This window comes from Chiloscyllium plagiosum, unplaced genomic scaffold (assembly GCF_037043375.1).
Source record: "Chiloscyllium plagiosum isolate Xiang-an unplaced genomic scaffold, Cpla_swu_hap1 HiC_scaffold_32, whole genome shotgun sequence".
Lineage (NCBI taxonomy): Eukaryota > Metazoa > Chordata > Chondrichthyes > Orectolobiformes > Hemiscylliidae > Chiloscyllium > Chiloscyllium plagiosum.
This window is the reverse complement of record NW_028270170.1, coordinates 42604763-42629743: the sequence shown is the minus strand read 5'-3', so window position 1 is coordinate 42629743 and position 24981 is coordinate 42604763. Positions and strand designations below refer to the sequence as shown.

The window sequence follows — 24981 nt, the reverse complement described above, 5'->3', positions numbered from 1 at the left end:
ACCTTTCAGTTGCACATGAATAAATATTTTTTATGAACATAATGAATGTTAGCTATAGCAGAGCGAAAAGTGAATATGTGACAAAAATATAGATAGATTACTGAGCTGGCTCTCACATGCACGTGCATTAAAATAAAGCAGACATTTACAAACAAGTACGTACGCTTTGGTGATGCATGTGGACTGTCAGATGCAATCTGTCTCATTCGAGAACCGTGACAACTGAGTGCAACCAGTCTTGAGATGATGGCTGTTTTCCCAAATCCAATATTGGCTATAATCACTACTCCTCTGTTCACACTGGGATTACCACATTTTAGTTGTGTATCTATTTCATGGAAGAGCCAGTCCCGCCCAATGAACACTGAGTCAGTGGTGATGCTGGGTACTTCAAACAGAAGTGGCTTCAAGGAAATATCTGGAGGTCTGTATGGTGCAAAACGTACTGTGGAAATAATAAAATAGTCCATAGTTAGACCAGTTTCAATAATTCAATCACTACAGAAAAACAGCAAATTACCTTTAAAGAAAAACTGTCCAGAGATTCGGCAGTGGCAAAATCAGAAAAGGTACAGGATATGAAGTATTGGTTAATCGTTTCAAGGAATACCCTCATTCAGTACAAGCATGACCTCAAGTTACTGGCTACCTACCTATTTAAGTCTCCCCAAACTTGCAATTTGACTTTCAGTTCTTGGCCTTATACACTCTTCCAATGATGCTCAATGGGGGCTAAGAAGCAGTAAAGTTCATAGGCACTTTACAACCATCTAGGCTCGGAACCAAGTTCAACAATTTCATGCCATAACTACTATAATCATAGAATCCCGACAGCATGGAAACAGGCCCTTCAGTCCAACAAGTCCATACCAACCCTCCGAAGAGTAACCCACCCAGACACATTCCCCTACCCTATTAGTCTACATTTCCGCTGACTAATGCACCTAACCTACACTATGGGCAATTTAGCACAGCCAATCTACTTTAACCTGCAAATCTCTGGACTGTGGAAGGAAACTGGACCACACAGACAGTCGCCCAAGGGTGGAATCAAACCCAGGTCCCTGGCACTGAGGCATCACTGCTAACGACTGAGCCACCGCACCGCCCACTGTTCAATCTTTTTTCCCAGCTTTAGATGATAATAATTCTTCTGTTACCATTTATGTCTCTTCCAGACACCTTCTATCTTGTCTTATTTCCATTCTATTTTGCCTCGCACCATCATCCACACTGGTTATTTAATCATTCCAGCCTTCCAACTATTCGATAATTTTTCATTTGCTCTTTGCTTCCCTATTGCCTTTTTCTGCCTCTGTTCCTTAAATTACTTGCACCTCTAATGTTATCCATTTTTAATGCAATAGACAATGATCTTAACTGTCTCTTCTAGGTACAGGTAGTTCTCCTTAATGCGCGTTTATTAAACGTGATTTGTCTGTAATGCGATTTGTGAATTGCCGACTTTTTTTATAAAGTGAACTTCAGTTCGCTGTTATGCAATTCTCATCCTCGACAGTAGGTGTCGCTGTATGCGGAGGACTCAACTCTGTTGGCATCACGATCAGTTGGCTTGTGTGCTTTCTTGTGAAAAGTTTTGTGAAATATATGTTGACATGTTTGTGCTAGCGGACTTGGGAAAGCATTGTGAAAATGTCTCTAAAGCCTGAGGGCAAGAAGCTGGGTGAAATGTGTTAATTTAAAAAATTAGAAATGAGATTTCACTGGAATTAACTAACAGTGAAATCACAGTGTTGAGGAGCAGTTTGAAATTTGGCTTTGTTGTTTGCATTAAAGTTTTTTTGTTTAAAAATGTTTACATGCTAAAGAATACCTGCAGACTCATGAAGCTGTTTCAGTGACTATTCACTGTGGTAACCAACTGCACAAAAACCAGTACAAGGGTTGGACATGGTCAGTCACCTGCTCAGGGTGGTCAAAGTCAGGAAACTGCACATAGTGGGTGACACAGTTACTTTTGGTGTATGTGTGCAGATGTCCTGAGGGGGTGAGTCAGGGTCAGATGTTAGCGAGGATGAATGAGTGGGAAAGATGTTGCAAGAAATGGTGGGTACAGTTGCAGAGAAGATGGTGGCACTTTCACTGGCAGAATAGAGAAGATTCGGAGATGCCGGTGTTGGACCGGTGTGTACAAAGTTAAAAATCACACAACACCAGGTTATAGTCCAACAGGTTTAATTGGAAGCACACTAGCTTTCGGAGCGACGCTCCTTCATCAGGTGATTGTGGAGGCTCGATCGTAACACAGAATTTATAGCAAAAATTTGCAGTGTGATGTAACTGAAATTATACATTGAAGAATTGATTGTCTGTTAAGCCTTTCATCTGTTAGAATACAGTGATAGTTTCACTTCTTTCATGTGTAAATCACAAAACCCTTTTTTTTAAAAAGTTGCATTCTCGGGTTGGCTGTTAACAATGGTGATAGCTAGACAATATGTTGAAGGTGTTAGCCCCCGTGTTCTCTGTCTATGACCTGATGTTTAGATTGATTCCAATCTAAAAAGTGAAATAACAGAGTTTTACATAAATTCATGCAGTTTTTGAGCTCACAGTTCGACATGAATCTATGTGGTTTTTGAGCAAAGTGCAATGTAACTTTGTACCAAAAGAATTCACCACACACAATATATATGTGTGCATGTGGGTCTTTGTCTGTCTGTGTGTCTGTCTAGGATGGGGGTTGTGAGTGTGAGAAAGTGTGTGTGTGTGTGTAGTGAGTGCAGAGTGTCTTAAGTCTGTGAGGGGGTGTATGTGTGGGAGTCTGTGTGTCTATAAGGCTGTGTGTGGGTGTCTGTGTGCGGGTCTGTGTGTATCTCTGTCCGTGTGCATATGAGAGTGTGTGTGCGTGTAAGAATATCTGTGTGTGTGTGTGTGTGTGTAGTGCAATGGTGATCACCTGTAATGTGACATGAACCCAAGGTCCCGGTTGAGGCCCTCCCTATGGGTACCAAACTTAGCTATCAGTCTCTGCTCAGCCACTTTCCTCTGCTCCTGTCCCGAAGTCCACCTTGGAGGATGGTCACCCGAAGGTCCGAGGCTGAATGTCCTGGAACACTGAAGTGTTTCCCAACTGGGAGGGAACCCTCCTGTCTGTTGATTGTTGTGCGGTGCCCATTCATCCGTTGTTGTAGCTACCAGGGGGCTAACACCTTCAACATATTGTCTAGCTATCACCATTGTTAACAGCTAACCCGAGAATGCAACTTTAAAAAAAAAGGGTTTTGTGATTTACACATGAAAGAAGTGAAACTATCACTGTATTCTAACAGATCAAAGGCTTAACAGACAATCAATTCTTCAAAGTATAATTTCAGTTACATCACACTGCAAATTTTTGCTATAAATTCTGTGTTATGATTGAGCCCTCCACAATCACCTGATGAAGGAGCGTCGCTCCGAAAGCTAGTGTGCTTCCAATTAAACCTGTTGGACTGTAACCTGGTGTTGTGTGATTTTTAACAGAATAGAGAAGGTTCTTCTTCCTACATCCTGTGTATTCCTTCAGATGTTTGAGACTACACTGGCCTGGATTGCAACCATCGTCCAGATTGGCATGGTTCCAGTAGAATGGCATCCTCTTTTGGCCTGGGAGAAAAGGATGTCCTACCTCTGTATCATTCCATATCCCTAACCACAAAGAGAGATGCTAGTCCAGGTCAGGTGAATTGCCCATGCTAAATTGCCCATAGTGTTAGGTGCATCAGTCAGAGTGAAATGAGTCTGGTTGGGTTACTGTCTGGAGGGTTGGTGTGGATTGGTTGGGCCGAAGGGCCTGTTTCCACACTGTAGAGAATCTAATCTAGTTTTCTATTGTCTGCCACGCCTAGAGCCAATGTCAGGGACCATGCAGGGCAGCTCTGAAATGACAGCTCTTGTCTGGGTGCACAATATCTTTTTAAAGATGGCGCTGCACCACAGATGTAACCAATTCTGGGATATCCAGGAAGTGGTGACTTGTTTTGGAAATGGGACATGGTCTGGTAGTGCTAGAAATGTGTGAAAGGGGCACCAGTGGTAGAGAATAAATCAGGCAGGTTTTGTAAAATAACGTAATAGACATCCCAACCATCACGATGTGAAACCCTCTGAAAAACTTGACAAAACTGACACTTAGCGAAAGAAATTAAGATTCAACCTTTGATCTCTGAAGGCAGGTTTCATTCTGGGATCTGACTTGTGCAGTGTTACCATTGGATGAGATCAGAGGACTGGCTAGAATGTAGTGCAGGCAGCAGGTAATGAGTAATCAGTTGAAGATTCTGATGAATTGAACTGTACAAAACCATTCAACAGGTCAAAATTTACTTAGACCATGCTATCGTTTGGGTTAGGCTAACTAATATTTTTGTTTCGATTTTTACTGGTGTTTTTGGTGGTTTGCCATTTCTTTTCCCATAGACCTCATTATTTCTAATGCACGATTTTATCTAAAACAGCGTCATAGGAGAACTACCTGTACTGCTTTACCTGCTCTTTACTTCAAGCATTTTCATGCTAAGAATGTCAGGGTTTGTATATAGACACACTTTAAGCTATTTAATTTTAAGATATAATGATTTTTAAATGATCTTAAAGTTGACCTATTACTATTTCTACATTGTACCAGAGAAATAGAGGCATAAGGCTCATGATGCAGAATGGGATTAGTAGTTCTTGCTCAGATTGAGGTCATTAAGATTTAAACAAAACAAAATCTGGATAGAACTGGATACAGGGGTGAATCTATTCAGGACGAGGAAAAAAAAGGAAGCAAGCCTTTAAGAGCTAAAAATCACCCTGAATTGTTTCTTGGAGAATGAAGAGCCCATTTAAGGAACAAAATATAAAAGTGGGAGGGGATTGGGTACTTTCAGTTGTTTTAAAGATTAAATGGAGCAAACCTTTCTATAGTTGACAGTATAAATTGGCAATTGAAATAGTGTTTAATTAATATTGCTTTCAGTTTGTTTCTTTTTTCACATTAAATGTCTTAGAATGTGAAATCTTGTTGCGTGATCCTTGTCAGTTCGTCACCAGACATTCAATTTAGTTTTCAACTGATCAGTCTCCTCAGGAATCATAACAACCTCTTTCACATGAGTCAGAAGTAACAAAGTTATCGCATTATTCAAAGGAGATGCCACTTAGGGAAGGAAATGTGTCATCTTTACCTGGTCTGGCCGACATGCGACACCAGACCCGCAGCAATGTGATTGACTCTTAACTACCCTTTGCGCATTTAGGGATGGGCAATAAGTACTAACCTAGCCAGAGACGCCGACATCCCGTGAGTGAATTAAAAAAAATTCATTAAATTCCTGCAGTTTGCTATAGCTTTTAATTAGATCATGTTTGTTTGTCTCACATAATCCATCATCAAAAAATCTGTCCAATTCAACCTTGAATATATTCAATAATCCTAACATCATTGTCCTCTGTGGAAGAAAATTCAAAAACTAATAATACTTTGCAGAAAAGAAAATCCTTATCTCCACCTTTAATGGTAGACATCTTAATATTTCAAAATCTTAGCTAATGGAGTCTGCTTTCTGAAATTTGTGCTGCAAATTGATCAACTTTCAAAACACTTCAGCTTAGCATTTTCAATCGAGCTTAATGTGCTACAATTCAAGGGCCTAAGCAATCACAAATTTAGACTTTAATATGTAGAGGAAATCAGTATTATATAGCTTGAAACTGTAAGAAAGTGCAATAGCAAAATCTGTTCTGTTAGCGAGTTTTGAAAAGATTTGCAGCTCAGGTTGAGGTTTTGGATGTGATTTTGCTCACTGTGCTGGAAGGTTTGGTTTCAGATATTTCATCACCGTACTAGGGAACATCATCAGTGAGCCTCCGGTGAAGCGCTGGTGTTACGTCCCGCTTTTATTTCTGCATTTAGGTTTCTTTGGGTTGGTGATGTCATTTCTAGTTCTTTTTCTCAGCAGATGGTAGATGGGGTCCAAATCGATGTGTTTGTTGACAGAGTTCCAGTTGGAATGCCATGCTTCTAGGAATTCTTGTGTTTGACTTGTCCTAGGATGGATGTTTTGTCCCAGTCAAAATGGTGTCCTTCCTTGTCTGTATGTAAGGATACTAGTGATAGTGGGCAGACTAACACCAGACACCTCATCAACAAAGACAACATTGTCATGCTAGTGGACCTATACCTCACCACCCACTTCATTTTCAATAACAAGACTAACAAGCAAATCAATGGAACACCCATAGGATCACTGAAATCATGGTTCCTAGCAGAAGAGGAATGCAGAGGCTCGAATAAACAGCTCTCCACTTTTGCCTGAAATGTTGATTTGCTTGCTCCTCAGATGCTGCCTGACCTGCTGTGCTTTTCCAGCACCACACTCTCAACTCTAATTTCCAGCATCTGCAGTCCTCACTTTCACCTAGCTCTCCTAACCATCCAACCCACACTTTCGGTCTGCTACGTGGATGACGCCTTTATCATCACTAACTGAAACAAACTAGAGGTAACCTTCAAGACCATCAATAATATCCTTACTGGCATAAAAAAAGTAGAGGAAACAATAACAAACTGCCATTCCTAGATGTCATAATAGAGCAAACAGTCAATGGGGAAATTCAAACCAGCATCTACAGGAAAACAACACATACGGACCAAATACTTAACTACAGAAGCAATCATTCAAGCGAAGCTGCATTATGACATTATTTCAATGAGCCAACACACACTGCAGCACCAAGGAACTACAAAGAGCAGAAGAAAATCACCTATACAGAGTATTCAAGAAGAACGGGTATCTAATAAACACAGTCTGCCAATTTCTCAGCAACAAACCCAAACAAGCAGGCAAAACATGCCCAGAAACCCTCGTCACTTTATCCTACATCAAAGACACCTCTTAAATGACTGCAAGACTACTCAGACCTGTTAGCCCAAAAACCAACAAACACATTGAAACAGCAGCTAATTAACTGAAAAGACGCTATACAGACAACAAGCAGCATTAATGTCATTTACAAAATATCTTGCAAGGGCTCTGTGGGAAGCTAGAGAAGTGATTGCTGGGCCTCTTGCTGAGATATTTGTATCATTGATAGTCACAGGTGAGGTGCTGGAAGACTGGAGGTTGGCAAACGTGGTGCCACTGTTTAAGAAGGGAGGTAAAGACAAGCCAGGGAACTATAGACCGGTGAGCCTGACCTCGGTGGTGGGCAAGTTGTTGGAGGGAATTCCGAGGGACAGAATGTACATGTATTTGGAAAGGCAAGGACTGATTCGGGATAGTCAACATGGCTTTGTGCGTGGGAAATCATGTCTCACAAACTTGATTGAGTTTTTTGAAGAAGTAACAAAGATGATTGATGAGGGCAGAGCTATTGACTTCAGTAAGGCGTTCGACAAGGTTCCCCATGGGAGATTGGTTAGCAAGATTAGATTTCATGGAATACAGGGAGAACTAGCCATTTGAATACAGAATGGGCTCAAAGGTAGAAGACAGAGGGTAGTGGTGGAGGGTTGTTTTTCAGACTGGAGGCCTGTGACCAGTGGAGTGCCACAAGGATCGGTGCTGGGCCCTCTACTTTTTGTCATTTACATAAATGGTTTGGATGTGAGCATAAGAGGTACAGTTAGTAAGTTTGCAGATGACACCAAAATTGGAGGTGTAGTGGACAGGATTACAACAGGATCTGGACCAGATGTGCCAATGGGCTATCACTAGTATCCTTACACACAAACAAGGAAGGACACCACTTTGACTGGGACAACACATCCATCCTAGGACAAGCCAGAGAATTCCGCACGAGAATTCCTAGAAACATGACATTCCAACCAGAACTCTCTCAATAAATACATCGATTTGGATCCCATCTACCATTCGCTGAAAAAAACTGGAAGTGATATCACCAACCCAAAGAAACCTGAACACATAAATTGAAAGCAGGACATAACACCATCGGAGGCTCACTGATGACGTTACCAGTATGGTGACAAATGTCTGAAACTGAACCTTCCAGCTCAGTGAGCAAACTCACATCCAGATTTTTATACAGACAAGAGTCAAAGGTTACAAGCAAAGAACAAATAACAGGTATATAGGAATTAGGAACAGGAGTTGGTTATTTAGTTTCTTTGAATCTGCTTCACCATTTAATAAGATCATGGTTAATCTGGTTATGAGCTCAACTTCGCTTTCCTGCTTGTCATCCCATAATCCTCAACTCTATTGTCTATTAAAAATAGATGCTTCCCAGTACTTCTTTCTCCTAGGATGAAAATTTGTAACTAACATTCTCAAAATGTATGCTTCTTTAGTTTGCACCTACACACAAGGAAAGCAATAGATTACTGAGCAGCCAAAGATTATGATGCCTTAGAATTAAATTGAACCCTTTAAGATAGTATTAACAAGAACTGTAACTTACGTGAATGAGTGTGCCAAGCATGGGCATTAGTGGAGGCTAAAGCAAAAATCAGAGAAAAGCCAGAAAGTGATGTAAAATGTTAGCAAAAATCACAAGCATAAGAGTAATAATAAACAAGCATTAGACTTCAAGCATTGCACAGACTTCTGACACTAAACAGTTACATTTAATTCAGCACATAGATAGCAAACATTACAGCATTATTCTAATTTTCCTGACAGAGAATCAGCACATGATGTAACATTGTGTACTGCGGAACTAAGCAGGTGCAAGGTCAGCTGCAACAACCATTTGAGATGACAAACTACAGGGTCTTTTGTTGTTCTATTCTTGGCACTGTATTTTCAAGACTTGCTGTGCAAATCTTAATCAAAGGTTTTTGCATCATTAAATGAGTAGACAAAGCACTACTTTCTAAAATCCATGTAAACACAGTCACATCAGTGTACAACCTCGGCTTTACAGCAGTCGAGAAAGTATGCAAGGAGCATTATGCATGAATGAATGAATGATTTGGGTTTAACCCACTTGAAGTGTGCAAAAGCCAGGTTATCGTTATCTTCAACATTTACGAGTTTGAATCATGAGAAAATTAAAAGAAAACAGGATTTTACAGAGGCCATCCTTCAATTTAAGGCAATTATTAGTTCAAGTGAGAAATACATACAATTAAAATCTAATTAAAAAGCTTGGTGCTGCGACACAGGAAGGTACAACAGCACACACTGCCTAGATATAAACTGCAGCAGATATTGACCCGGATTAGAAGCAATTAAAATTTATGGCCTATGTGAAGACTGTTATACCACACAGGACTTTTAAATGTGCACCATTAAAATCTGACTTTTTAATGTTTTTAATCTCACACTTATGAAGTCTTGGTTCTGCTCTCATTTTTTTACGACAGTTTTGTCTGCATGTCAACATTTTTCTCATCATAAATTCCTATATTCACAGTTAAAATGGGTTTTACCAACAGAAAACCATCCCTTGATTTCACTCATTGGTCATCAGGTTGCTTCAAATTAAAATACTTGCTATTTTCTTTCTGTAATTTGTTTTCTTAATTGACTTAGTTAAGAAAGGAAGAAGAGCATGAGAATAAACTTGTAAGGAACATAAAAACAGACAGCAACACCCACATCACACAAATGAATGAACAAGATATATATTTGGTACATACACTATTTTGCAGGTTTCAATTGATTTTTTTCAATCAATTCTCAGAGAATCCTTCAATTTAGAATGTCTTAATTGTGCTACATTTTCTTGAGGGGGGTGAGTATGAAGAGATGGATTTTACCAGACAATCATCATCAACCATGGTGCAACACAGCATGTAATCTTTCAGGAGATTTGCATAGCCCAGTAATGATCGCCTAAAACCTCTTCCATTGGGCAGAAGACACTGAAGCCTGAACACGCGTAGCAGTAGGTTCAGGGACAGCTTCTTCCCGGCCATTATTAGACTATTGAATGGACCCTCTAGCTTCAACTAATGCTGATCTTGTCAACGTTGATCTCTCTTGATCACCCTGTGCAATGTTACCTGTATGCCTCTGTCTAAATCTTTTGTTCTGTACTGCTCGTAAACAAAACTTTTCACTGTACTTCAGTAAAAGTAACAATAAATAAATGAATCAAATCTTGAACACCTTCTGTCTCAAATCTAAGACGAGAATTGGATGAAGAAATACAACTTGGAAAGATGCATACTTAAAACTGGTTGCACACAATTTGAAGATCTGTTTTTAAATTATGGATCTGAACAAAACTTTTATAGAGAGTACTTAGTTCTAGATGGTTAAAATGTAAAAGGTAGTTCTGCCACAGTTATACAATAATATTTGGAGTACTGTGAATAGGCCAGGGCACTGCAATGCAGAAAGGATATACAGTCTTTGCAAAGAGTGCAGCACAGATTCAGCAGAGTATTACCAAGATACAATAGGCGCCATTCTTAGGATAAATAGTAGAAATTAGATTTATATTTCCTTAAGTACAGAAGACTAAAGGGTAACTTGATTTATGTTTGTACTTCTATGTATGTTATATGAATTGACTGGATGTATACTGAGGAGGAGAGAGTGAGGACTGCAGATGCTGGAGATCAAAGTCTAAAAGTGTGGTGCTGGAAAAACACAGCTGGTCAGGCAGCATCCAAGGAATAGGAGAATTGATGTTTTGAGCAAGTGTGAGCGCAGGTTTTACACCTCTTGCGATGGCAGAGGAAGGTGCTGGGAATGGAGGGTGGGTTGATGGGGGATGTGGACCTAACAAGGGAATGGTCTCTGCAGAATGCTAATAGGGGCGGGAGGGAAATATATCTCCGGTGGTGGGGTCTGACTGTAGGTGGCAGAAGTGGCAGAGGATGCTGTGTTGTATCCGGAGATCGGTGGAGTGCAAGGTGAGGACCTTGGGGGGGTTTCTGTCCTTGTTGTGGTTGGAGGGGTGGGGTTCAAGGGAGGAGGTGCAGGAAGTGGAGGAGATGAGCTGGAGGGCATTGTTGACCACGTGGGAGGGGAAATTGCGCTCTTTGAAGTAGTATATTGAGTACTTTTCTTTGGTGGTGTGGGGGGTCTCGAGCCCAATGGCATAGAGCCTTTAAATTTAATTAGACCATTCAGAGGGAATAAATGGTTCTTCACACAAAGGGTATTAGAAGTGTGTAACATTTTTGCACAAATAGAAGTAAATACTATCTCAATTAATACTTTTAAATATGATGTTGATAGTTTGTTTTTGCAACCAGGATTATTAAAGGGATATAGGATAGGGCTTAGATATAATGCAGCTCTTGTCTCACTGAATAATGTAAGAGGCTCAAGGGGTTGAGTGGCCTCTTCAAGTTCCAATGCTAAACATTTTGTAGACACTTTATGAAAAGATGTTCTTAACGAAGCAGTGAACCAACATATTTATGCACAACATTCTTTTCCAATGAGTGACAGAATGGGTGCTTCTCTAGGATTCCACTCATATGACAATTAACTTCTGTTGTATTGAGAAAACAATACACTGAAGTGAGGTATTTCTTGATTAAGTAGGGGGATAAAAAATATCAAATGTTGTTGACTGGCAAGTCAACACAGAATATTCTTGCTCAGCAAGGGGCAAACTATCACCGACAAATGCAGACCCGGAGAACAAGTCGAGTGACTACCTTAGCAGCTATGAAGTAGTCTTTTCAAAAGATGGAGAAATGCATTTCAAGTGAAAATCAACTCCTCTATGAAAGAAATGCAAATGTGCTCCAAAAATAAGAATGAACTTCAAACAGTAAGGCAGCCAAGTAGCTCAAAGTATCTCCTTCTGAGCGTAAGGAATTCCAACTCACTGGTATGGTGTTTATCAATGGCTGGACCAGCGAGTTCCAAACCAAATCAACATAATATCATTCATTATTATGGCTTCACCAATAATTCTTCCAGAATAAAGGGTGTTTAAGGTGGGTACTTTTAAACATCACAATCCTGCATAGATCAGGTCACCACAGCACTTTGTTTGAAGAATTAACACTTCAAGCTATTCCATTCGGAGCAGAAGTCAATAAAAAGCTTAAGGCATCTCTCAACCATTGGTGTGCAATAAACCATAGTGGATGTTATACTGTATAGATACTAATAAATAGAGGAAAAGATCTGGATAACAAAATGCCATGCAACATAGCACAATCTGGTCTGCTGCTTACCTCGAATGTCCTGTGGGGTGCGACCCCCGGCCACATGCTGCCGGGGCATTCTCAGAGATGTCCGCAATGGTGTGTGTCGCTGTTCATCCAGATAAGCTAGATCTTCTAGATGGGCAGAACTTGTAGCTAGAAAACAGAAAATATCCTGAGTGTAGTTTACAGTTAAACACTGAATGAATCAAAAAGCAATTTGAAAACACAGGGATTTTTTCCCTCTGTTGAAGAAAAGGCAAAATATACTCAAATCATGCTGGACTTAAAAGGTGCTTGGAATTGCATTACAAATGTTTGATAAAGAGGAATACAGGGACCTCCTGCACAAACACACACCCAAAAATAAAGCAGCAGCTGAGAATGTGACTCAGGGCAAACTCAACAGTTTTGCAGGTGGTGGCTCCTATCTGGGGAGGATAACAATTTATTCTGTTCAGATTTTCTTGGAATCAAATTGTGAAACTGAACTTTTTTTTAATATAAAACTTTGCTTTTACAGGAAGAAAAAGTAAACATTTTTCCATTAATAATTTTCTGTCAAGAGGCATTTTGATATTTGTATTTTACCAGTTGTCAAAACTCAAGAGACATAGAACACATTTAGGAATGCAGGCTGTAAGCTAATTGAAGGCTTGACACAGCATTGCAAAAACCACACAAATAAAGCTTTAGTGTCTTTTATTTTAAGCTTTCTTACAAAACCTTCAATATAAATTAACCTTTTACTTACTGTTTACTATGGCTTTTGATTATATATACAAACAGTTTTGAAAATGAGAGCAGTGCTGACATTTAAAGGAGACAGTAGAAACACACTTGCTTTTACTTCTGAAGTTTTAACAAGTATTTGGCTTTGCAAACACATTCAATATCAATGGTCTCACATTTTCAACACAAATTCATTTTGAAATAGTCTCTCAGATGCATATAAATGTGGACATGCAGTAGGGGGCAGGAGGTGATAATCAGCAGAGAGATTCCTAGTTTTTTAAAATTTACTCATGAGATATGGCCATTGCTGGCTGGATCAATATTGATTGACCATCCCTAGTTTCCTTCAGGTGGTGATGGTGGGCTGTGTTCTTGAACTGCTGCAGTCCATTTAATGTAGGTTCACCCATAAGGGAGTTCCAGGATTTTGAATTAGTGAAGCAACAGTGATACACTTCCAATGTCAGGATGACGAGTGGCCTGTACATGGTAGTGTACTCTTATCTGCAGTCCTTGTTCATCTAGGCGGTAGTGGTTGTCTGAAGGTCAAGCTGAACATCAGTTATCAAGCTATTGCTATGCAAATACTGCTTGAAAGCACTGTTTATGACTCTTTACATTATTGATGATCTAGAGTACATTGATGGGATGGTAATTGACTAGATTTGGCCTACCTTTTGCACACAGGATATACCTGAGACATTTTCCATGTGATCAAATGAATGCTAGTCTTGTGGCAATAATAACAGCTTGGTTAGAGGTGCAGCAAGTTCTAGAGCACAAGTCTTCAGTACTATTGCCGGAATGTTGTTAGGGTCCTTGCCTTTGCAGTATCCAGTACCTCCAATTGTTTCTTCATATCACATGGATCAAAATGGCTGAAGACTAACATCTATGATTTTGGGATCTCAGGAGGAGGCTGAAATAGATTATTCACTTTCTGGCGAAGCTTGTTACAAATGCTTCAGCCATATCTGAGCTCCCCCATTAAGTGAAGATGGAGATGATTGTGGAACACCCATTCTTCCAGTTAACTGTTTAATTATCCACTACAATTCATCATTAGATGTGGCTTCAGAGTTATATTTAATCTGGTTGGTTGTGGAATCACTTGCTGATTATATTGTTTGGTATGCAAATACTCAGTTCTGCAGCTTCACCAGGTTGACACCTCAGTTTTAGATATGCCTGGTGCTGTTCCTGGCATGTACTTCTGCAGTCTCCTTTGAACCAGAATTGATCCCTTGGCTTGATGGTTGTGGTAATGTTAGACTTGCTGGGCCATGAGGTTGCAACATTGTGTTGGAGTACAATTTAACTACTGCTGCTGGCCTACAGCACCATCTATGTTTGACCCTGCTTCACAATATTTCAAACAATCTCAAGTCAACGTTGAAAACTCTCAAGGCCATACCATCCCAACTGTACACCACTATGTTGCCCCCACAATAGATCTGAGGGTCTCTGAGGGTCAATTAGCTGGTTTGTGATATGGAGTAATACCAATGGCACAGGTTCATTTCCCATACTGGTTGAAGTCACCAAATGGTTCCGCGTTTTCTACTCCATTACTCACTTCAGGAATGGTGACCTTCAGGGTTAAACTCACCATCAGTTATCTCTATGCAATGAGAAAGCAGCCCTATAGTCCTCAGGGAGTATAGTGATTTTACAGTCGGGCAAAACATATACAGTAATGATGTTGAATTCTATGACGTCGTTTGAAAGGCACAATTTAGTGACTATAATACTGTCAGGCTCAACTAACTAATGATGAGAACTTTACAGGATTGACTTCGCTAAATGTGCCTTTCCATGTTTATGGTTATGCCAGTGATCATCCCAGTTTTATTCCTTTTGTCATTGTGCATAGTTGAGTGACTTGCTAGGGTTTTTCAGAGGGAAGTAAAGAGTCAACCAAATTACTGTGGGTCGGGAATTGCACGTAGGGCAGTCTGTGTAAAGATGTTAGATGTCCTTTCCAAAAGGACATTAATAAATAAGTGGCATGATGGCTCTGTTGTTACCAATGTCAAGGATCCAGGTTCAATTCCAGCCTCAGGTGACTGTCTGTGTGGAGTCTGCACATTTTCCCAGTGTCTGCCTGAGTTTCCTCTGGGTGCTCTGGTTTCCTTCCACAATTCAGAGGTGCTGAAAAATGTGTTGCTGGAAAAGCGCAGCAGGTCAGGCAGCATCCAAGGAACAGGAGAATCGACATTTCAGGCATAAGCCCTTCTTCAGGAATGAGGAGGGTGTGCCAAGCAGGCTAAGATAAAAGGTAGGGAGGAGGGACTTGGGGAAGAGGCATTGGGAATGCGATAAGTGGAAGGAGGTTAAGGTGAGGGTGATAGGCTGGAGAGAGGGTGGAGGCGGAGAGGTCGGGAAGAGGATTGCAGGTCAAGAAGGCGGTGCTGAGTCCGAGGGTTGGGACTGAGATAAGGTGGGGGGAGATAAAATGAGGAAGCTGGAGAAATCTGCATTCATCCCTTGTGGTTGGAGGGTTCCTAGGCGGAAGATGAGGCGCTCTTCCTCCAGGCGTCGTGTTGCCATGGTCTGGCGATGGAGGAGGCCAAGGACCTGCATGTCATTGGCAGAGTGGGAGGGGGAGTTAAAGTGTTCAACCAGAGGGTGGTTGGGTTGGTTGGTGCGGGTGTCCCAGAGGTGTTCTCTGAAACATTCCGCAAGTAGGTGGCCTGTCTCCCCAATATAGAGGAGGCCACATCAGGTGCAGCGGATGCAGTAAATGATGTGTGTGGAGGTGCAGATGAATTTGTGATGGATAAGGAAGGATCCCTTGGGGCCTTGGAGGGAAGTGAGGGGGGAGGTGTGGGCGCAAGATTTGCATTTCTTGCAGTTGCAGGGGAAGGTGCCGGGAGTGGAGGTTGGGTTGGTGGGGGGTGTGGACCTGACGAGGGAGTTGCGGAGGGAGTGGTCTTTCCGGAACGCTGATATGGGAGGGGAGGGAATTATATCGTTGGTGGTGGGGTCTGTTTGGAGGTGGCGGAAATGACGAAGGATGGTACGATGTATCTGGAGATTGGTGGGGTGGTAGGTGAGGACCAGTGGGGTTCTGTCCTGCTGGCGATTGGAGGGTCGGGGTTCAAGGGCGGAGGAGCAGGAAGATGGAGGAAATGCGGTGGAGAGCATAGTCAACCACGTCTGAGGGGAAATTGCGGTCTTTGGAGGAGGAGGCCATCTGGGTTGTTCGGTATTGGAATTGGTCCTCCTGAGGCGAAGGAATTGGGAATATGGGATGGCGTTTTTACAGAGGGCAGGGTGGGAGGAGGTGTAATCTAGGTAGCTGTGGGAGTTGGTCAGTTTATAGTAAATGTCCGTGTTGAGTCGGTCGCCCGAGATAGAAATGGAGAGGTCTAGGAAGGGGAGGGAGGAGTCTGAGATGGTCCAGGTAAATTTGAGGTCGGGGTGGAAGGTGTTAGTAAAGTGGATGAACTGTTCAACCTCCTCGTGGGAGCACGAGGTAGCGCCGATACAGTCATTGATGTAGTGGAGGAAAAGGTGGGGGGTGGTGCCCCCCAGAGATGTGCAGGTTAGGTGAATTGGCCATGCTAAATTGTCCATTGTATTCAGGGATGTTTAGGTTAGGTGCATTAGTCAGGGGTAAATGTAGAGTAATAGGGTAGGAGAATGGGCCTGGATGGGTTGCTCTTCAGAGGATCGGTATGGACTTGTTGGGCCAAATGGCCTATTTCCACACTGTAGAGATTCAATGATTAATTTGGTGCATTTTATGACTAGCTGAAAATGTGTTGCTGGAAAAGCGCAGCAGGTCAGGCAGCATCCAAGGAGCAGGAGAATTGACGTTTCAGGCATGAGTCTTTCTTCAGGATGGAACAAGGATGGAACACATTTTCAGCTCTGATCTCCAGCATCTGCAGTCCTCACTTTCTCCTAGAAGATTTTAACCTACTGCAAATCCTCTTGCAAGGATGCCTTCCTTGAAGAAGCTCTCTTCCTCCCTCTACAAGGATTAATCGATTCTCCTCCTCCTTGGATGCTGCCTGACCTGCTGCGCTTTTCCAGCAACACATTTTCAGCTCTGATCTCCAGCATCTGTAGTCCTCACTTTCTCCGAGAGCATTTTATGAATATTCAACCATTTTCATGGTCACCACTACAGAAACCAGTTTTCTTCTCCAGATTTATGAAACAAAATGAATTTAACTTCTCCAGTTATAATGGTGGAATTAAATTATCTCCAAATCATTAAATAGTGTCTGGATTATTAGTGTTAAAATTCACTTCGGAAGTGCACCAGTATCAAGACCCTCAATGTTCCCAGGGTCGCTATAATGTGAACATTAAATGACTGAAAAGCCCCATTTTCCTGACTGACTGATAGAAGTAACGAAACTAATTTTCTTAACCAATGGCATGAAGAAAGGGAAAATGAATGACTATTCATATATAGCTTAAACTTCCACACACACAAAGAGACATATAAGGAAAACAGATAACACACAAAAGTCAAGCAATTCCACATCAACAGTCTAAATCTCAAAATTGGAAATTGTTGTTCTCACAATCCTTTTGATTCTTCAATGATTTCGCAATGTTATCTGCAGAGCAATGGCTAGTCTTTAGTTCTGTGGAAGGGTCATTCGGCTTAAAATGTTAAATCTCCACAGGTGCTGCCGTGCTTGCCTGCTGGGTTTGTTCAGCAATTTCTGTTTTCGTTTCACATCTTCAACAATCACAGTTATAGAGAGTCATAGAGATGTACAGCATGGAAACAGACCCTTCAGTCCAACCCATCCATGCCGACCAGATATCCCAACCCAATCTAGTCCCACCTGCCAGCACCCTGCCCATATCTCTCCAAACCCTTCCTCTTCATATACCTATCCAAATGCCTCTTAAATGTTGCAATTGTACCAGCCTCCACCACATCCTCTGGCAGCTCATTCCATACACGTACCACCCTCTGCGTGAAAAAGATGCCCCTTAGGTCTCTTTTATATCTTTCCACACTCACCCTAAACCTATGCCCTCTAATTCTGGACTCCCCGACCCCAGGGAAAAGACTTTGTCTATTTATCCTATCCATGCCCCTCATAATTTTGTAAACCTCTATAAGGTCACCCCTCAGCCTCTGACACTCCAGGGAAAACAGCCCCAGCCTGTTCAGCCTCTCCCTATAGCTCAAATCCTCCAACGCTGGCAACATCCTTGTAAATCTTTTCTGAACCTTTTCACGTTTCACAACATCTTTCCGATAGGAAGGAGACCAGAATTGCACGCAATATTCCAACAGTGGCCTAACCAATGTCCTGTACATCTGCAACATGACCGCCCAACTGCTGTACTCAATACTCTGACCAATAAAGGAAAGCATACCAAATGCCTTCTTCACTATACTATCTACTTGCGACTCCACTTTCAAGGAGCTATGAACCTGCACTCCAAGGTCTCTTTGTTCAGCAACACTAAGTCCTGCTAAGATTTGCTTTCCAAAATGCAGCACCTCACATTTATCTGAATTAAACTCCATCTGCCACTTCTCAGCCCATTGGCCTATCTGGTCCAGATCCTGTTGTAATCTGAGGTGACCCTCTTCGCTGTCCATTACACCTCCAATTTTGGTGTCATCTGCAAACTTACTAATTGTACCTCTTATGCTCGCATCCAAATCATTTGTTCTTTGCTCTATATTAGTCTTTAGTTCACTTAGTTGGTTGCACCTTTGGTTTTCCTTTGTTTTTGACTTATTTCTTTCAGCATCTCTAAAGGTAGTTTCTCCGTTCTTCACAGAGAATCAGAGGTGGTGACTTAACAGAGAGAGCGAGCGAGAGAGAGAGCGAGAGAGCGACAGAGAGAGAGAGAGAGAAAGAGAATGTCATGCAGTCCATTCTTGGAGAGGTGTTGACGCAGTCATTTTGTTTGTTTTCATTTTCCACACAGGATCTGGGTAAAGCTGAAGTTGGATCAATGAAGGTTGATACTATGCTGAGCTCTCCTGAAACTACAACTAATGGCATTAATTTGTCTTGGTTCAATGTCCTTAAAAAGAACATTGTTTGACATGCAGCAGTTCGCTTCACTTGTTTTCCAAGTTGCAAACAACTCCTTGTACATTCCCCACTTTCAAAAGCAGTATCCAATTTCCTCATGCTCATTCCACAGTCCATAAATATCAAGATGTAGTCCTTTACACTAGCTAGTAACATAGCCACTATGCTAACATTCCCAACCATCATGACAGAGTGGGCATTTCAACAGGCAGTGTTTAATTATTTACTGATCTGACAGCTCTGTTAAATTGGAGGTACTGTTTCAGTGATTTGGGCATTACTGTTCATTTCTTTTATTGCGAATCTTAAAGCTGAGAGAAGAGTTCTTCAGACATGGTAAAACTACATGAAACAAGGATGGAAGGTGAATCTGTATTGGCATTGAAAATAAAATGGATAAATATTTGAGGAAAAAATAGCAAGAATAATGAGAAAAAAGTAATGGGGCTTCGAGAGTGACTCCACCAGAGCACTAGAACAGCACAATGCTTTGCTTCTGTGCTGTTAAATTCTAAAACTCCATACAAATTGTGTAATGTGCTTTGATAAAATAGATTTCCCTCATTGAGCTATGAAACAAGCAGCAGTGTAACTAAGTAATTTGAAAGTTACACACTGTCCCCATCTTCAAATGCGAGTTAATGCATTATTCAATGCAGATCTTACCTAGGAGCAGTTATTTATTTACATATTCAGGCGGCACAGTTTAAAATACAAAAGCAAATGTGTTTTCTTCTCTTTGGCTGCAGATGGTTCTATGCATATTATTAACTCAAGTGGTATGCTTTATATAAATATCAACTGATATGTCACCAAGTTGTCCATAAAAGCACTTCATAGCCACACAGGATCTGTCCTCAATATTTTTATAGACACACCTCTCACTGATTGGGAATCAGGAGCAGAATCAATTCCTGTTTTGCCTTCTATCTGGCTGAGTCACCAATTATTGTTCCAGTTAATATCAGGCACAGAATTTGTCAGCTGAAAATCTACTATTTCACCCATAAGCAAATGGCACATCAGTACAATGTCAGATTTTGAATATTTAATGATTGTGAAACACTTAGCAGGAGGATAAAAAAAATCTCTGCCTTTCAGTTGAGTTTCTGTTAAAGTCTTGGATTAAGCATATACAGAGGAACCTTGATTATCCGAATACCAATTATTCGGATTATCTGAAGTAGATCTCGAGGTCCCGATAGAAACATTACATTCAAAGATGTGTTTTCAAAAGTGATCGCGCCTTTTGTTTACAGCGATTAAACAGGCACTGTCTCCAAATGACTAACCGCCCACCCTCTCTCTCCCCAAAATTTCCCTCGAGTTCTACAGAGGGGTGTACCCCATCGCCCCCTTCCCCAGATAATCTGACCAACATTGTGGAACCTGTCAAAAGTTTGCAGTAAAAGTTGTGTGTGTGTGCGCGTGCACTCTATTTTGAGACATACCCCACAATGCCGGCAGCAGCAGCCAGTCCGGCTGCCCCAGAGAGGGAGCGGGGGGTGGTGTTGGACAGTGTTGGGGGGCAGGCGCGGGCATTGATGGATAGGGATGTGGGGGTCGGGGGCATTGCTGGATGGGGAAGGGGGCGGGTGGGGGCGTGGTGTCGGGGGGCGCAGGGGGTTGGTGGACGGGGTTGGGGGTGGAGGCAGGCGGGGTCGGTGTTTGCCTCACCCACTGAGCGCATAAATGTATACATTTTCATAATTCTTCCTTTCTGGGTATTAGATTCATTAAATACAATCGTTATGATTATAATGGAAACCCTTATTGGTGTGGCAGACAAATAGTGCCTACCCGGAGAAAGTGAGGTCTGCAGATGCTGGAAATCAGAGCTGAAAATGTGTTGCTGGGAAAGCGCAGCAGGTCAGGCAGCATCCAAGGAACAGGAGAATCGACGTTTCGGGCATAAGCCCTTCTTAGAAGGGCTTATGCCCGAAACTTCGATTCTCCTGTTCCCTGGATGCTGCCTGACCTGCTGCGCTGTTCCAGCAACACATTTTCAGCTCAAATAGTGCCTACCCATCTTGTTCGGATAATCGAGGATTCCCCATAATAGAACAAGCACATGTCAAATGTAGTGGCTGCGAAAAATGTTTCTCTTTGAGTACTATTTCCTTAGCAGCTTTTGTGTCTTTGACTGTGACTAATTATGCCTTTTAATATAATTTACAACAATTGAGGTATCACAAAAGATGTGGTGCTGCAGTTCAAACATTTTAAGCAAAGCAAATTCATTGGAGGCGCCATCTTTCAGGCAAGACATTAACCACAGGCTCCATCTGTCTTCGAGGTGAATGAAATAAGTTTCCATAACATTAACTATAGAAGAGGCACACTGCCCGAAATCCTGGACAATATTTGACCCTTTAACCGACATGATTAAAAAAACCTCTGGACACTTGTTCTGTGAAGGATATATTTATCAGACTATCATGAGGCTCAGGACCAGGCTACATAAAACCTACAAAAAGAAAATATACAAGCCCTTATTGGTGTGGCAGGCAAATCTGTGCCCAGGTAATCCAAAAAGGGCCACCACGTCTTATAGCAATTCTCAGTTTTATGGTGCACCATACTTGTGAGAAAATCCATGAAAAGTGAGGCTACTGAAAAGCCTTTTTTTTAATGTGTGTGCCTAAAGGAAGTACACTAGTCAGATCATGAAGAGGAGATACGGGTCCATCTTCACCTCTGATTTCAAGACTCTCTCTATTTCGTCTACCACAGCGTTCCAGTATGTCCAGAGCCTGTGGCAGGGCCAGAGACAATGAGTGAGAGTACACGTACTCATTTTGCATTTGGAACATGTTAGAGATACTCCCACTTTAAATTTAGAGACATGATCTGGAGCCAAGTGGACCTTATGGAGAATCTTCAATTGCAAGGCATATGTCCTATTGTAAATAGAGATCCTTCTTGCATTTTCCCAGATATCCTCACATGTCTCAGAGGAGATCTCAACGCCCAGCTCCCTCTCCCATACTATACAAAGTCGCTCGGTCTCGTCTGAGGGGCCCTCTCCCAACAGGTGTTAGAGATTGCTGACAGAAAGTGTGTTCTTAGCACACTCTTCTCTGTGTTGGATCTATAAGAATCAGTTAAAAGGGTAGTTTTTTTACTAAAGTCCCTAATTTGAAAAAAAACGCAACTCATATTTCCGAGCTAACTGGTCAAAAGATATCAATGTGTTCCCCTCAAATAAGTCACCCAGGCAAGACACACCCCTAGCTGCCCATAGTTTATCATCCCCGGTTGAAAACCCGGCATAACAACTATGGGTATAAGAAATTACGTTTTGGCAATATTGTCTTCACTCTGCCGCATTGCCCTTCATGCTTTAACAGTATTAATAACTATTGGGTTATGGCAATATTCCTTAACTGTCCTTATTCTGTTCAAGAACCATAAGCTAGGAAGCGGGCACCCTGGCTGAGAAGCTTCGATGTCTAACCATAATGAAAGAGGGTCCCTACAGGCCCAATCTCTCACACAAGATAACAACGAGCTTAATTGATAGTTTTTAATATCTGGAGGTTCCCTCCTCCCAATCTGTGGGGTAGCTGTAATTTAGTTAATTTAATAAGGGCTGTGTGCGACGCCAGATGAAAGAACTGAACCAGCCATTCAGTCTCCTGAATGTTTGCCTAATAAGGATCAAGCGGAGCATTCGCATAGGGTACAATAGGTGGGAGAAAATATTCATTTTAATGAGGGCTATCCGACCTAACCAAGAAATCGGAAGCGCCTCCCGTTTTCGAAGGTCTTGTTTGATATTGTCCAATAAATGGGCAAAATTGGCTTTAAACAGCCGATTAAAAACAGAAGTAATGAATATACCAAAGTAAAGAAAACCCTCCTGTGACCATTTAAAGGGAAATTGAGATTCGTCCTCATAACCAGACATTTTTGGGAGACCACCCATAGGCACGGCCTCCAATTTCATGAAATTGGTTTTGTAATCCGAAAAACTGCCAAATGCATTGTATCAGATGAAATACCAAAACTGTTGGGTTTGACAAAAAGACAAGAACATCATCCACATACAATGCAATCTTATGTGACTTTGTCCTCACTTCTGGAGCAGATATGGTGAGATCCTTACATATAGCTGCCACCAGCAGCTCAATCACCAATGTGAAAAGCAACGGCAATAAGGGACAGCCCTGTCGACTGCCCCTAAAGATACTAAAATTGCTTGACTGCACACCATTGGTGAGAACTATGGCTAGAGGTTCTATAAAGAACCTTTACCCAAGCCAAACCATTCTAAAGTATAAGAAAAAAGGTATGGCCGTTCAATCCGATCAAATGCCTTCTCTGCATCTACAGAAAATTGCTAATCCTTGTACTGATTGTTGACACACTTGGACCATATTGAGTAACCTCCTGACATTATTAGACAATCTCAGGCCCTTTATAAAGCTTGTCTGGTCCTTCTTAATAATGGAAGGCAGTACAATTTCTAGCCTTAATGCAAGAGTCTTAGATAGGATTTTGAAATCGATATTCAAAAGTGAGATGAGCCTGGAGGAAGCCTGAAGATAAGCAAGATGTTAACCTCTCTTAAAGATGGTGGGAGGAGGCCATGACTGTGTGAATCATTGAACATACTTAACATCGGTCCTGACAGTATGTTTATAAATTCCTTATAAAATTCACTGGGAAGTCCGTCAGGACCAGGCACCCTTCCGCCCTGGAACTGCTTCACAAGTGCTGCACCTCTTGTACTGACAATGGGACATTAAGGAAAGACTCTGGTTTGGCGGTTATACCTGGGAGATCCAAATTCTTGAAAAAGAACTCCATCCTAGCCCGCCCATCCTCACAACTTTCAGACTGTTATAATTTGGAGTAAAATCTCCGAAATGCCGCGTTAATGTTTTTAGAATCACAGATTAGGTTTCCAGTACCTTCCCTGATTAGGTAGAAATACACACTAAGTACTTGCTTGATTTATCACCATGCTCAAACCTTTGTTTTGCAAAATTAAGCTCCTTCTTAGCTGTCTCTGGTGAGCATGGAGTTCAGTGTGGACTGAAGCGCTGAGATCCTCTGTAATTTAGCCACTGAGGGCCTTCTCGACTGCCTTCAACCGTGTTTTGAGCAAACATTGCTGCTCACCCTTCTGCCGTTTCTTAATGGCAGAGTTGGAATGCCCTGGCTGGGCATTCGCGGTTTCCCACAGAATGGGTGAATTACTGTCCAAGCCTGAATTGATGTCTAAGAAAACCCTAAATTCATTGGAAAAGTAGTTGATAAACTTGCTATCCTTAAGGATGAATGGATCCATTCGCCATTGCCCTGAATCCACTATAGTGTCTTTACGTGTGATCAGAAATAGTGATATTGCAAATTGTGCTGTGGGAGTCAAAAAGAGATCAATCCTGGTATGACATTTGTGCAGACTGGAAAAAAATGTAAAATCCCCACCTTCAGACTCCAACAACCCTAGTCCAACACACAAACCCCTTAGTTGCTTAGATTGTAACAAAGATATCAGGGAGCTTTTGGGCAATCTGTCTACTGCAGGATCCATTAGACAATTAAACCCCCCCATGAAATTATGCCGAGATGCAAGGCTAACCAGTAAGTGAATGCATTCATCAGGAAGTTGAAGGGGTGGCCCGGGGGATAGTAAACATTTAAGGATACAGTATTCTTCCCCATTTATCAAGGCTTTAAGGATTACCAATCTCACATATGTGTGTTTAATACACTCTAACAACTTAAATGGGAATTTTTTCCTAACGAATATGGTCATTCCCCTGCTCCTAGATGAAAAATAAACCCAGTCAAACTCATTTTGTTTCAAATTCAAATGTTCTCTATCATCTAGGTGTGTCTCCTGCAAAAAGGTGACATGCACCCTTTCCTTTTTAAGACTGCAGAGTACTTTTTCCCTCTTAACCGACAAGTGGCTCTCCTTAATGTTCCAGGTACACCATTTAAACATGTCCTTAGCCAGAACATTCTGTAGCAATATTTAGACTCCAAAGAGGAAGAACTCGAATTACAAATCACTGAGCCTTAATAAATAACAGCCACAGAACATAGAAACCACATACACTAAAACAGCTACAACTAACAAACCTACAAAACTTTCAAAAACTATGTATACCAAAAACCAAAAACAACAAAACC

General features: G+C 41.6%; 1 protein-coding gene across 25 annotated transcripts in view; it reads right to left on the bottom strand.

Annotated features, from left to right (window-relative positions):
* The window catches only part of LOC122540026 (protein TANC2), a 1060344-nt gene that overhangs the window by 244192 nt on the left and 791171 nt on the right, over positions 1-24981 (bottom strand). For 24 of the 25 annotated variants that reach the window (XM_087977936.1, XM_087977934.1, XM_087977935.1 and 21 more), the window contains 3 exons: positions 12101-12226; positions 8410-8445; positions 164-445 (listed from right to left, as the gene is read on the bottom strand). In XM_087977936.1, the coding sequence (XP_087834062.1) occupies positions 164-445; positions 8410-8445; positions 12101-12226 (444 nt within the window). The remainder of the gene's footprint in view (positions 1-163; positions 446-8409; positions 8446-12100; positions 12227-24981) is intronic. The other variant, XM_087977946.1, reaches the window with a different exon arrangement.